General features: G+C 32.6%; 1 protein-coding gene across 1 annotated transcript in view; it reads left to right on the top strand.

Moving 5' to 3' along the window:
- LOC131855287 (ITG-like peptide) overlaps positions 1-15,391 on the top strand; it is a 60,315-nt gene that overhangs the window by 38,670 nt on the left and 6,254 nt on the right. The window contains exon 3 of the mRNA XM_059206538.1: positions 10,082-10,220. Within this exon, the coding sequence (XP_059062521.1) occupies positions 10,082-10,220 (139 nt within the window). The remainder of the gene's footprint in view (positions 1-10,081; positions 10,221-15,391) is intronic.

Genomic DNA, 15,391 nt, shown 5'->3' with positions numbered 1-15,391 from the left:
GCGAGTTTATTTACAAACTTTGAATGTCATATTTGTTTATATTTAATCTTCTACTTCCTAGCCACACGGGGCTTTTAATTTTCGGCTTTCCTAATTTTGAGCATCGTCATTTGACAAGTTCAACTATTTATTTACATTTAATCAACAACCTAAAAAATAAATTTCAAGCTACTAGCTTTAAAAATGACTTCCAACCTTTCATCTCCCCGTATAATCCGTTTTCTCATTAAAAAGTAGCCTAAGTCCTTTGTCGGGTTCTCGACTATGTGTTTATCAAATTAAATTTATATCAGTTCATTAGTTTTGGTTTAAAGTGTCATAGATAGACAAACGGTTACTTCCGCATTTGTAATATTAGTATGGATTATTCACAGTAATAGATAAGGTTGGGAAGTAAATACCATATGTATTAAGAAATTAAAAACTTTACCACAAGCGTCTTCACATGCTTCTAGCGTCTCAAAATTGTTCCCGTTTCCTTGACACCCGCCGTATGTAAACTTAGTGCAGCCTTTGCCTTCAACGAAGCCGTATCTGAAAAAATATAGTTACTTAGAAGCCGGTTTGATGTTAGAGTTAGAGTTGAAGTAAGAAAAAGGCAGAAAAAGAGATGAACTGTGTGCAAGATGATGGCAAATAAGGGAATGAACAATGAGATGATTACGAATAGAGATGAAGTAAGGAGAAATGCATATTATGTCGAGCCCAAATTAATAATAAAGGAATAGAAGGATTAAAGAAAAAGAAAGAAAGAAATTGTCAATGAATAACATGAAATTATACAAAAATAAAATAACAATAACATACACATATATGTTATTAATTGGCAATATGGCCCACACTTAGCATATGCTGGAAGAAGCAGATGATGATGTTACAATATATTTATCTAGGTCAGCGTGGGTAAGACTGGTAGGAAACTCACTTGGTTGCCACTCCAATTACAAAGTCAAAATAGAAAATATTGTCCAAGTAATTTTGGGCAATACAATATAGTACTGTAGTATACTAGTATACAATAGTAAAACGCTTACCCACTAGTCTGCCAAGTAGAATAGGAAAAGTCACTACATATCCTATGTGGTTGTAGCCCACTCATGCATAAACGAAATATCTCTTTTGGAAAGTCTACACTCTATCCTGAGAAGCTAAAAACCATTGCTCCTAAGAATATCCTTCAATTCTTGTTCCTCACGGGTCTAGGTAGCGGACTTTGAAAAAGGGCGAGCACGTAGATCTATACAGGTCGCAGTGCTACAGGTCTCAGTACTTGACTTAACAAAAAAAAACACTTACTAAAGAAAAACTCACCTCTGGAAATTCGCATAACACGGTCCAGTCACTAATGGCAAGGAACATACGCTACCTGCAAAAAATACAAACAATATTAATTGATAAATTTGCAATATTCATTATATGCTGTGTCTTTTGTAATGTAACAATAATTCTCAAATATCACACAATACTTATCAAATTTAGTCAAGTAATTAAGACATATGCATACATATATTAAATACATAAGTACATAATATACATAGATAACACCTAGATCTATACAAACAATCAGATTTAGAAATACAAATGTTTATGCAGTGTGAGAATCAAATCGGCTATCATAAGAAGTAAGATGGTGTGGGATTTGGATGTATTTGTAAATATATATAAACGAATAAGTATGAAAGTATAATAATCTCAGGACAATTCACACAGCGCCATCTAGACCCAAGTTAAGCTAGGTTAAGCTTGTGCTATGAGTACTAGATGACTGATACATAGATTTTTTTTCCATAAATACATACATATTATACAAACAGCTAGACCGTTACAAACAGTCATACTCATGAATACAAATGATTGTGCCGTGCGAGGAATCGAACCCGCGACCATCGGAAGTAAGGCGGTATGCTAAACCACTAGACTACAGAGGCCGTCTAAATATAGTCTAGATATAGTATCTAATTCATGTTTCAAATGTTAATATATTTTCTAAATTATTGTCTATGTCTTATTTATTATAATTCTATAAATCTATGCCTTATAGACAAAATGTTAATATTACCACAGGCAGCTTCACACTCCTCTATAGTCTCGAAATTGTTTGCATTTCCCTGGCATCCGCCGTATGTGAATTTAGTGCAGCCTTGGCCATCGACATAGCCATACCTAGAAAACAAAAAAAAATGTACATCTAATTAATTTTATTTTTCATTAGTTTCTTTATCAGTTCAGTCTTGATTACATTTCAAAAAACAGTACAAAAAGATTAAAAAATTCTTTGAAATGAACTTATTTTAAGCACTTTTGAATAGTCAGAGTTATTCTTCTTTTAATCTACCGCTAATTCTGAAACGTGTCTCATCATAAGAAGAACGATCAAGTTGCGTATTGCTCTTTTAAATAATCGTTGTAACTTTTTAAATTTTAAAGTCGAAATCTGTGAATGTAAATCTTTTACATTGAGATTTGATTGGTCGCTAGAGACCTCGTGTCCTAGTGGTAGTAAACCCTGGATCACGACAAAAAGGTTATGAGTACAAAACTGGTCGACACGACAAAGACTTTGTTAATAATTTACATTTTTTGTGAAGTATTCTCTGGTGAAGATAACTCGGATATCAAAGGAATTATTAATTCGAGCGACGGCGGTACGCTCGTCCTTCGTTGGATTCAAAATATACCAAGCGAAATATGGACATATCAAGTGTTTTTCACCATAACATTAACAATACCTCAGGCTACCCCATCTAGGATTACCGTCGTGACTGTATGTTTGTTTATATTCGTAGAGCCGAAACTTACCTCGGGAAAGCCGCTTTGCATGGCCCCGTCACTAACGGCAAACAGCATGTATTGTCTGTAAAAAATGAGTTAATTATATGTTTATACTAGTTATATACTGTATACACAGTATCGTATATATATATGTATATACTGTATCGCATCGCTTATGTGATTTCGGTAATAAAAGTATCCTAACTGGGACTGAAAACTGAAATTTCTCTCGTTTTTCAAGCGTATTCTGTAATAAATGTTCAAATATACATATTTTCACATTTAGAACATCAATACTAAAGTTATAAATGTAAAAATCTATCTGTCATAGATAAACATCTAAACGGATCCTTATAAAACCTTCGAAAATAAGTTATATCACTAAAACAAACACTATCTTAAATATCAGACAAAGTAGCGGTTTATAATTAGAGCGATTATAAATCATAACGTTTTAAAATGACAAATAAAAAGAGATAAATAATACAAACAAATTTAAAAACCACCTACATTTCAATATATAAACGTCATATTATTCTAGCTATCCCACAATGAACGAAATTCAACCTTAAATTATACGATTGAACATTATTAAGATTCTATTAACAAAGATTATACTTAAAAAAAATACAATAAATCAATAAGAAACAAAAAATAAAAATACACATTTTCATTAACTCTACCCCCAAGGGGATAAAATAGGGGATGAAAGTTTCTATAAAAACCGATCGGGCTGAGACTTTGCATGCGTAAAGCTACTATGACGTAGGCATCCCCTAAGAAAGCATTTTGATAAATTCCAGCCCTAAGAGGATAAGTAACGCGAGCGAAGCCGCGGGCAAAAGCTGCTAAACTATAAGTTTGCGAAATTCCATACTTCTCCGTCTGTTATTTTTATAAAAAGCGGTACAAAATGTTAGCTTCACGTAATATAAACGTTATATTATTTTTTTATATTAGTCCATAATAACATTATAGCTAATTTTATTTTTAAAAAAACTACACTATTAAACTTACCGTCTCCATAACAAGTGTTGTACATGAAGAACAAAACAACAATGTGTACAATAAAATACATGTTACACGTGTGTAGCGAATCGATTCGTTTGGAAGGAAATATTTTTTTAAATGTACGCCGATGTTTTATATTGCATTCTATTTACTTATCATGCAATATTAAGGGGTAGAGCTTTCATTTTTTATATTAATGGAATAGTTAATAATATAACCCAATTGAGGTAAGTGGTAACAGATACAAATCGTCCGTTCTTTAAAGATAGGTCTTAATGAAACGTAACATTGCAATAGGAAAATTCGATTGGTTTGAGATATTTTAAAATATACATTAGAATACATAGAATAGAATAGAAAATAATTTATTCAAATAAACTTAATTTAAGCACTTTTGAATAGTCATAACAATTTGCTTTTTATCTACCACTCGTTCGAAAGCTGTCTCATCACAAGAAGAACGAGCAAGAAACTTGTATGTTGCTCTTTTAAATAATCCTTGTAAGTTTACATTTACAAGTCGAAACGTGTATTCACACGTGACTAAAAAAATTAGTGTTGGTTGGTAGTTTGTATTCACAAACTACCAACCAACACTAATTTTTTTGGGCCAAATATAAATATACAATAAGATTAAATCAGGCGAAGTGATAAGAGCAGACCAGTCCCTACAAGCAGCACTCGTTCACGAGTATGACGGATGAGCCCTCCATCACTGCGCTCGACCATATTTTAGGGAGCCCAATGACCGGCCCACCACGCCGCCACATGTCTGGACATTTTAGTGAGCATGACTACTCCTTCCACTCGACCACATCACAGCTACAAAAATTACTATATGGTAGTTACAGTATTCGCACTTTACATGAGGATGCATACGGCAATCAATACAAAAGCCGCTACGCTATCATTTAGATGTTGCATATACATTCTCATTATTCGTCAACAATTAGGATAATAATATTAATTCAAAAATAAAAATACCATACATATTAGAAAATAATTCTAATATTTAATCTAAAGATTATTTTACATTAACTTATACTTATTTAAAAGATAGGTATAGCAGGTCGGGAGAAAAGACATTCTGATGATATATTAAGCTCATAACATTCAAATGTCTGTCATTCAAATTTGATGACAATTAGATGGCTTTACGTTTTTTTTGTTTTCGAATTTATATTCTAACTAGCTATTCACCACAGCTTCACCCGGGTGTACATGTATTATACATATAAACCTTCCTCTAGAATCACTCTATCTATTTAAAAAAAACCGCTTCAAAATCCGTTGCGTAGTTTTAAAGATTTAAGCATACATAGCGACGGACAGCGACAGTGACATTGTTTTATACTATGTAAGGATTCTGTTGGCAGCAGCTGGCCTTTACAGCTTCACCGAACGATATGGAACGAGTGCAGATGGCACTCCAAAGCCGCGAAGGGACTCAGGAGCGGCTGAAGGTCAACTCCCGCCTGACTGATATGACTTTAGTCTGAGGGGTTAAAACCTTGGCTCAGGCCGTCGTAATTTTGGTTACAAGCACAATATACAGTACCTGCTCTATCACCAGGGCCGCAGAATCGCGTTACAATTCTACCTCGACCCCGGCGGCAAGTCGAGATTTTGTTTGAAACTTTCTTGTTGTTAGCTTTTGGTTTATTACATAATATATTTACATCGGAAACAATGCTCAGAAGTTACTCGACCCTCCTGCGAAGTTGGTAATTTAATAAAAACATGTATAACAGTTTGAAATGTAATGTTCTGTAATTACTTTTTTTATTTTTTCACTTAACTGGAATGACAAATCTTTAATGAAGACAATAAATAAATTGCTTATTCTTTAAAAATAAATAATTCCATTTTTAAACGTGATATTCCATCTTTTCAAAAATTTATGATTGTTTTTTTTTTCTCTATTGGCTCCGGCGGTTTGTGTTGCCATTAGCCAAAGGATGATTGTTTTTATATTTCAAAATATATTCCATTTTTGAAAATATTTTGATATTCAGAGAAAAGATTAGGCGTACATTTTTGTATATATATATGCGATGGCAACCTTTTTTTTAGGCAGGAAATTGTTTATCAGTGGTCATCTTCCTGGCTGAAATGATGATGATGATGATGGTAATCTCATACAATCTGGCAGGTCGTCAGCTTATATGCTATTAGTCATAGTAATTTATTCATAATACAATTATATACTATATTCCCCTTAACCGTTGTGACGTTGGAAAATAGTGCATTTGAACAAATAATGTACAGTTTAGTTGTGCTGTAAAAAATACAGTTGAAATATTGAAAGAGCGAGTAAAGAGACTTTGCTATAGTGTCAGTGTAAGAGGGGCATTATATTATTATTGGAATATTATTAAATTACATATTTTAGCATTATAATTTTTTAATCTGTCATTTTATTACGATTACTATACATTTCCCAGGTTTTATTACGTTTTTCATTGCAGCTCCTATTTGTCGTAGTGCGATGATGCATATAACTTTCCTTGATAAATGGACTATCTAACACTAAAAGAATTATCAAAATCGGTCCGGTAATACCGAAGACTAGCCCAATAATACACACAAACGTTTTCCTCTTTAAAACGTTGATGTCGACCTAAGTCGGCAAGGTGCCTCTTAAACCTACACCCGGGTCACAAGTCCCGGGAGCTGCTCTGAGTGAGTGAATCCATGCTAAGAAGTTCATCTCTGAGTATTGATCCAAGATGGCGACCGAGTTTGAAAACTTTAAGTTTGAATAAAACCTCTTAACAACAACAATATATCTTCGCCGGTAGTCTAACAAGAGTTTATATCATAGACAATTTAAAAACACAATAAAAAACAGTAAATATATAAGTAATATACATATAAAACAGAAATACTGATAGTGTTATAAATTTGTGACTTCATGAAATAATGTAAAATGATTTTTTTATGTATTTTTTATTAATATTTTATTTCTTTTGTATGCTAGAAACAGCAACAATATTTTCATACAATTTCTACCATTGTACAATACTATATTGTAACAAATAAATAAATTATTATTAATGTTAATATGCGAGCAGCGCAGGACCGATCGTCGTGGAGATCTTTGGGGAGGCCTATGTCCAGCAGTGGACGTCTTCCGGGCTGCGATGATGATGATGATGATGAATGTTAATATTATTATAAACGCGAAAGTTAGTGAGTATTTTTAACAAAGATACTTCCACATTATTTCACGCAAAAACAACTGAACGGATTTTTGTGAAACTTTTCAATAATAGTAAAGCTTATGCATCAGAATAACATATAGGCTATATTTATATTTAAAATTATCGCGGGTGAAACCGCGGGCACAGCTAATATAACATAGAAACAAACAATCAAATAAATAGAGAAACAGTCATGATCAGAAACACAAATATTTCTTCTGTGCCGGAATCCAACCTGCGACCATGAGATGATCTACTCTCGTACCTACACCAGTAAAGCTATATAGAAATATTCAAATATTAATATGTTAATATAATACTAATAAATTTGTACATATATATTCAATTATTATATGAAAAAAATACGCATAAACTAATTACACTTGTATAAATAAAGCGAGCGGAAAAAAACAGTAGTGTATGAGAAATGTTATTATTGTTTGTATGATAAATTGACTTATACAATGTACATACAACATACGTATGTTCATACACGACTTATGAAAAAATAATAAAATTAACAATATATTCGCTATCAAACAGATATATAATAAAATCGTGAAACCGTATCTGTTATATTGTTGAAAAAACATATTAAAAACGTTTTACATTTTTGTTGCCAAGGTCGCAGAATCGTGTTTAAAATTTGTTAGTTTTATTGTTTACACTTTGTCCGGGTGTACATGTATCATACATATAAACCTTCCTCTTGAATCCCTCAATCTATTAAAAGTTTTAAAGATATAAGCATATATAAGGACGGACAGACAGCAACAGCGACTTTGTTTTACACTCCGCATGCCGCTTTACTTCCGATGCTCGCGGGTTCCTCGCGCGGTGCAAACATTTGTATTCATGAGTATGATTGTTTGAAAAAATATATATCTAAGTATTTATATCAGTTGTCTAATAACTATTACACAAGCTCTGCTTACAGTGGGACTAGATGGCGCTGTGTTAATTGTCCAGGGGTTATTTATTTATTTAATATACAAGGAAAACACTTTAAACTTTTTATCTCATACTTTAACTGAAACTGCTTAGAAGGCAAGCTGCCTAGCGGGTGAAGTACCTAGACAGAGAGACAAGTATGAGACGACTTTTTACATTGTACCTCGGTCTATCGTTTAAATTTAGTTTTTTACATATTTACCTTTTTATATTGACACTAGCTACTCGCCCTGGCTTCGCACGTGTGTACTTGTATTATATATATAAACCATCCCCTTTTTTTTTATTTTTTTTTTATTGGGTTGTTTGGGCTATTGTCAGATGTGTAGCACCTGTAGCACTGCGACCTACATAGATCTATTGTGCTCGCCCTTTTCAGAGTTCGCTACCTAGACCCGTCAGGGACAAGAATTGAAGGATATTCTTAGGAGCGATCGTTTTTATCTCCTCGGGAAAGAGTGTAAACTTTCCAAAGGAGATATTTCGTTTATGCATGAGTGGGCTACAACCACATAGGATGTGAAGCGGCGTTTCCTCTTCAGTTTGGCAGAATCTGCAGATACTTGTCGTGCATAGGCCTAGCTTAGCCATATGCTTGTTCAATTTGCAGTCATCATGCATATGTTGTTTTTACTCAATTGCAGTAATCTATTGGAGTATTTGGTCGAGAAGCCCGATATCAATAAACCATCCCCTTGAATCACTCTATTTATTAAAAAAAACCGCTTCAAAATCCGTTGCGTAGTTGTAAAGATTTAAGCATATATAAGGACGGACAGACAGCGACAGCGACTTTGTTTTATACTATGTAGTGATATATAAAAGAGATGTTGCAGTACTTTAATACTCGTAGTTAATCCTTTGTTTGCGATCGCAAACAGCCCTCTAATATACTTAAGAATAAACTTATGAAATTTGAAATTTGGAACGTCAGGCACCGTGTTCGGTGCCTGACGTTCCAAATCGATGTTATTTTTTATACATTTTTATACATTTTACACATTTCGATGTTATTTTATATACATTTTGCTCTCCTTCTAGAACATTCCGTGGCGCCATTATTAAAATCAACGTACAATACATTCAAAGTATGTTTTTTTTATTTCAATAATACAACAAAAGAAATACTGTAATATTCCTTCAGTAAACATCCTTTTTGTCATCTAAATGTACTATATCTTTTTTATTATGTTCAATAAAGATTTTATTAATAAATAAATAATAATATTGCCTTTTTAATATTCATATGTGTTTATCAATAGCTTGTTTATTAATACAATATGTATTTTTATTTACTCTACTTTCACGACAAATGTATTATTTTACTAAATACATTAAAAACAATAATGTACCTACTGATGTTTGTTACAATAATAAATCTTTTATAAATACAGATAAGATAACAATCAGAGCAATGTTATGGCCACGAAAAAATGCTCTTTAATCAAGTTACCAATATAAAAAAATGTGTATACAAATGTATATTGTTATTATTTATACTAGTATTATGAACTACATGTTTAATAACTAGTTGCAACTTAAACTTAACTTTTAGGCTTAACTTTTTTTATCAAAATACATAAAATTTACAAAATAAAAGAGCCTCAGTTACCTCTTGTATAACATTAGCTATCTAGCAAGCTAAAGGTAGCTGGAAAGTGAAAGTCCCTTTAAAATCAGTCTTGACCTTTCGGAGATTGGCAAGAACAAATAGACAGACAGTTAATTTTCTTTTTATATAAGGACCTTATATATCTTTTAACAATCTTTCTCTGCGTAACTTATGGTTTACTGGTACATAATTCAGTAAGGTATTAAGTCCGCCATATGTACATGTATTTATGTGCCTTAAAGTTAAAGATAACTTTTTAATAAGAATTAATATTATAAATGCGAAAATTATGGATGTAAGTATGGATGTTTATTACTCTTTCACACAAAAACTACTGAACGGGTTTTGATAAAACTTTACAATAATATAGCTTTTATATCAGAATAACATCGCGTGCACAGCTAGTTTAGAAGAAAATCGTCCTCCACTGGTGCCCCGCCAGCGCATACCGTTAGCGCAGGCGGGGGCACCAATCCATTATCACCCATTAAAAAAAATGTAAAAGCTAACAGTTGCCGTATTCTACCACCAGATGGAGCCGGAAGACGTCTATGCTGAGGCTTTGGAGGGAAACCGCATCGATGACGTGATTGATGAACCGGCTCACTGCTACAGCTCCCCGTGCACCACGAATGGCGACTGTTGCCGTGGATTACTGTGTTTGGAGACAGGTAAAAATCATAATAATCTATACATATAAATAAAATTAGATTGAAATAACCGTTTTTTACTAACCGTTATTTAAGTATATCTATTAGTTGTCTAGTATCCATAACACAAAATTGCTTATCTTGGTATCTATGTAAATTGTTCTAGATTAAAGAAATAAATATTTTTGCCAACTATTTTTAAAGTAAAGCATTTTAGACTTAACTTGGACTAAATAGACATATTAATATGTATCTGTATAATATAAATTGTTCAACGTTAAAAAAATATTTCTTTCAAGGTTTTTTTTTATAGTAAAGTATTTTAGTCTAAATAATCGTGGTATATATTCAAATAAACAGAAAAATAACGTTCATAAATCGTAAAAATGTTCCACTCCCGTCTACAGTATTCCGCTGATTCCTTTTAGAGCTGTGTTTCTCAAACTTTGTAGTGCCATGGCCCACTGGTTGGTTTATTTTTAGGGGGCGTCCATAAATTACGTGAGGCGTTTTTTTGAATTTTCTGTACGTACTAGTTGGTCTATACTAGAACGTATAGATACAACTAGTTGTGTATGTATCTGCCGGCCACCGTTTAAGTACATTTCAATCAACCGTCACAATACAAGCATAAAGAGACATTATCGTTTCATTGAATTTAAAAGTTAATATAAAAGTCCACTATTCACAAGGCAAATGAAAATCAGCTTTAAAAAAGACAACACCCATCTAGCCGTTCTAAAATTCTTATGCCCCATACCCCTATATGTAACATACATAATTTATAATGTTAAAAAATAAAATTGTTTTAATAGGTAACACAAATAATAGGTTTTATGGAGAAATCACTAGTGATTTCCACTACTACTTGTTAATGAAATAGCAAGTAAGTTCAAAACATATAATGAAAAATGAAATTCACATTCTGTATAATTATAATTAAGAGTCCATTTTCGAATTCCCCCCAATTGGTGCTCTGTGGCTCCGGCTGTTCGCTGCTTGGACACTCATCCATTGGCCTATGTTTGTACTGGATAATACGCCAATTTACAAACGCGGGAGTATAGTTTGTACGAGTAAATAGGAAAATACCTATTATTTACATCTTCATCATCATTATCACATTCATCATCACCACTATCATCATCATCTGCTTTTTCCTTATCCTATTCTTATGGGATCGTCGTAACATGTTTTTATCTTTCATTCATCCCTGTTCTCAGTTAGCCCCACTTTGGGAAACACTGCTTCAGAGTAAAGAGCTATGTAAATTGAAGCTGTAATGGTGTCGTAAAAGCTGTAATATATTTCTTCGCAGTTTGCTACTTGTGGTTTATTGTAGTTTATTTTTAAACTGGAAATTTCAAGATTTTTTGACAGGCTCAGCGATCTAGCGCTTTAGAACACCACTTTACTTTCGATGGTTACATGTACGATTCCTCACACGGTATAAACATTTATATTCATTAGTATGATGTATGTGTAATGGATCGGTGGACTGTATGGGTGTCTAAATGATGAAAACACGTATAGAATATGATAGTAAAATATATTTAAATACAGTTGCGAACTATCCAAAAGACAATGAGTGAATAATAAGACATATCTAATAACATGACATATAAAAAAGAACTGTTCTAGAAATATTTAAATTTAAAAATAATATCAAAGGAGTTCGGTGGTCGGTTGCCAACAGTATATATCGGTCCGGATGTTTTCTATGATTGTGATTACAAAAAAAATATTTAAGTTTTTCTGTCAGTTGTCTCGTACCCATAACTCAAGTTCATTACATTGGGACTAGATGGCGTTGTGTAAATTGTCCAACTAAGCTAAACTTTGGAATTAAAAACATTTCGAATAAAAATTTGCTCGAGATCAAACAATAATTTCATGAAACAATTGCCAGGTACAATGGACAACACAGCTGCTGCTACTGAAACAGCTGAAATCGAGCAGCTGAATAAACTTTCTGTTACTATGTAACCAATTGACTTCATTCACAATACCATCAACTATCAAGTTTTCATTCCTCCCACAGACTGATGATCCGTGTTCTTATTGATTTGTTTTCTTTATTTGATTATGTCAAACAACATTTAGATATGTGTAGCTATATAACGACTACAAACTGCAGAAGAAATCTGTGATATTTTATTCATCTGCTTAAGCAGGAGTTCAAGAGTCTTTGTTTCATTATGTCAAACAAAATTTATACAAGAGTAGGTATATAACAACTATGTACTGATAGAAATAGGAGAATGTGGGAGTCAAAGAACGGACTAACTCAATGAAAATTCTTGGGTGCACGCTTTGGGTTTACCGATAAATGCAAAGAAAGAAAGAATTTATTGCCAACTGTTGCAGGTAAATGATACGATGTTGTTGGTCGAGACGATGTATATATACAGATGGTAATAAACTGACAATATGTACATAGAAATAATGATCTTATATACTAAATAACAATAGGAAAATGTAAGGTGGGGTGACACAGTTTAGACACAGCAGTGCTTAGTAGACAATATAGAATTTGTCTTACTAGACATTATTAAATGCAATTATTATTTTGATGGTAACTGTGTCCCATACCAACCTTTAATTATTAGCCATACATTTATTTATGTATAAATTATGGATAACCATGACAAAAATAAAATTTGATTTAACATTTTACCTGTCGTACATCAAGATACAAAATCTTATTTATAAAATGTTATTTCTGCATGAAGGTTAAATTATACGCCTCCGTAATAGTACGGGTTAGCAACCTTTACTAGAAATGTAACATAATATTCAAGCTCAAAGTACTCCGTAACATTATTATATTAGTCTTTACGGTCCGTAGCGTCCAATTGCAAAGGACACAAGGGATATAACAATATGAAACGACACTAATTGGTACCCGGCTAATGGCTCTCCCAATTGATTAAACGTTACTGGACCGAAAATTATATTTAGCCTCCTAAAGGAACAGTAATTTGTGGATAGACTAACTTCTGCTTTCATCTAGATGAATGGCGGTCCACCAAGCGTACTTCCAGAAACTTTTTGCCATGCATAACTACATTGTGGAATCGCCTTTCAGCTATAGTATTTAAGAAAGGAGCTTATTCCTTGGTCTTATTAAAAAAATGTTATACATAGATGACGTAATATTACGTGGAAATAATATTATGCTTTACAGTAAATGAAGCAGCGAGAATTTGCTGGTAGGCGATAAATTTGGTATAGTAATTAATGCAGACACGAAGGACGAGTAACCCTTCGTAATTGAGCAATTTGAAGGGTTAATTATGACAATGTTATCATCTTATTGGATTATTCCTTAGAGAATAATTTATCTACTTGGGTTTTATTAGTATGAGGTGCTCGAATATATTTCATGTAACTTGTATGCTAAGTTGATAACAAATCAAATTAATTCGAGAGATAGTAGAGTAGATTTGTTGTTTCAGACTCATCTGCTAGCTGTAGACAAATTTATCTATAGCACAAGGAAATGGAAATAATCTTTATTCTAATAACCATAATATTAGCACTTATGAACAACACGGAATCTCATCACAAAAAGAATGAGCAATAAATTTACATGTGGCTCTTCCAAATTAATGTTGTTCAGAATTACATTTTCATGTATTTCATGTAAATACAAACTGCTAAGTAGCAAAGTTGACTTAAATAAATAAGTTGCTACTTAAATAACAGAATAAATCAAATATATTATAATTTATTTACAGGTTTCAGATTTAAAACTTTGGGACCTAATACAGTTCCTTGAGGTACCTACGCGATAATTGAAAGGTGAAATAGGTCAATTTAAATTATAGAATATAATCTTTAATTCTAAAAAAAGTTTTTATTAATATTTAAAAGCGTAATATTTTACCAACTTTTAGCAGTAATAGAGGAAAGGTAAAGACTTTGTCAAACGCTTTCCCAAAGACTAATAATTTTGAATAAGCAAACAATCAGTAATGTATATTGTCTAGAGAGTAGGCTTCAAACATCTTATGATATGATATGACAGATTTCCAATAAGGATACTCCGATTTCTTTAGAATACGCAATACTAAAGGTACAAAAACGTAGAATAAAAGAGGAAAACGTATTTCAATATTTAGCTATTATTAGCTATGTTCCTATTATCTTATTATCCTGAGTAATTTTTTGACCTTATTCATTAATGTTTTTTTTTGTCGAAAAATTATATTTAAACATCTAATTTTAAAGTTTTCTAAGTTAACATTGGCATTGATTTATTATTATAATTGACTAAAAATGGTTAAAACAGATTACAAGAGACGGTGGACTCACTGTCCCCAGAGCGTTTCGATTCGATAACTACCGTTTAATTTTAACATTGCAATTTCTTGTTTCTAATAAAATTAAAAGGATTGGGACAAATAAATGTATTTATTATTATTATTTATTAATTAGCTATCACAAAGACGTAAGAAGATAGTTTAGAGGTGAACATTTTAAAAGAGGTACTGTAGAAGCGAATCATATAGAAAGTACACGCGCGACATACAAACTTTTTCTGCGTCTGTAAACAGTAATAATATCTGCGTCATCTAGGTCCAAGCTAAGCAGAGCTTGTAACAATGATAGAAGTACTGAAATACATTTTTTGTAAATATAGACGCAGAATATATAGAAAATATCGAAACCAATGTTTATATTGGTTTGGGTATTTTCTATGTACATAATTTCTATGATCATACTCATGAATTCAAATGTTTGCACCGACAAATCGAATCCGCGATCATCTGAAGAAAAGCAGTGTACTAAATCGCTAGACCACCGAGGTTTGATATGTTATCAGGGTGTCAAGAGTTATAGCCAGGTAGCGTGGCGTTCAATTAACGCCTTGCCAGGAAATGTTCAATATCCGCTTCGCGTGACAAATTCGTAGGTGGAAAGCTTATGACTTCATTTTGTAGGTTTACATTGAGTAATGTTTCCAATACAAAATATTTTTTATTTATTTATACTTTTCTTTTATTGGAGGTTTTAGGCTACTGTCAGGTGCGAAGACCTGTAACACTGCGACCTGCAAATTTCTATTGTGCTCGCCCTTTTTCAAAATTTGCTATCTAGACCTGTGAGAGGACTACATAGACGCGTTTGTGCTTATAGCGGACAGCCACAACTTATCATTCGGTGGGAGTAAGCTTTTTTACCATTCC

This window comes from Achroia grisella, unplaced genomic scaffold, assembly GCF_030625045.1.
Source record: "Achroia grisella isolate CSIRO2021 unplaced genomic scaffold, CSIRO_AGI_Agris_v1 utg1360, whole genome shotgun sequence".
NCBI lineage: Eukaryota > Metazoa > Arthropoda > Insecta > Lepidoptera > Pyralidae > Achroia > Achroia grisella.
Note: the sequence above shows the minus strand (reverse complement) of the source record. Positions and strands in the feature narration are given on the sequence as shown.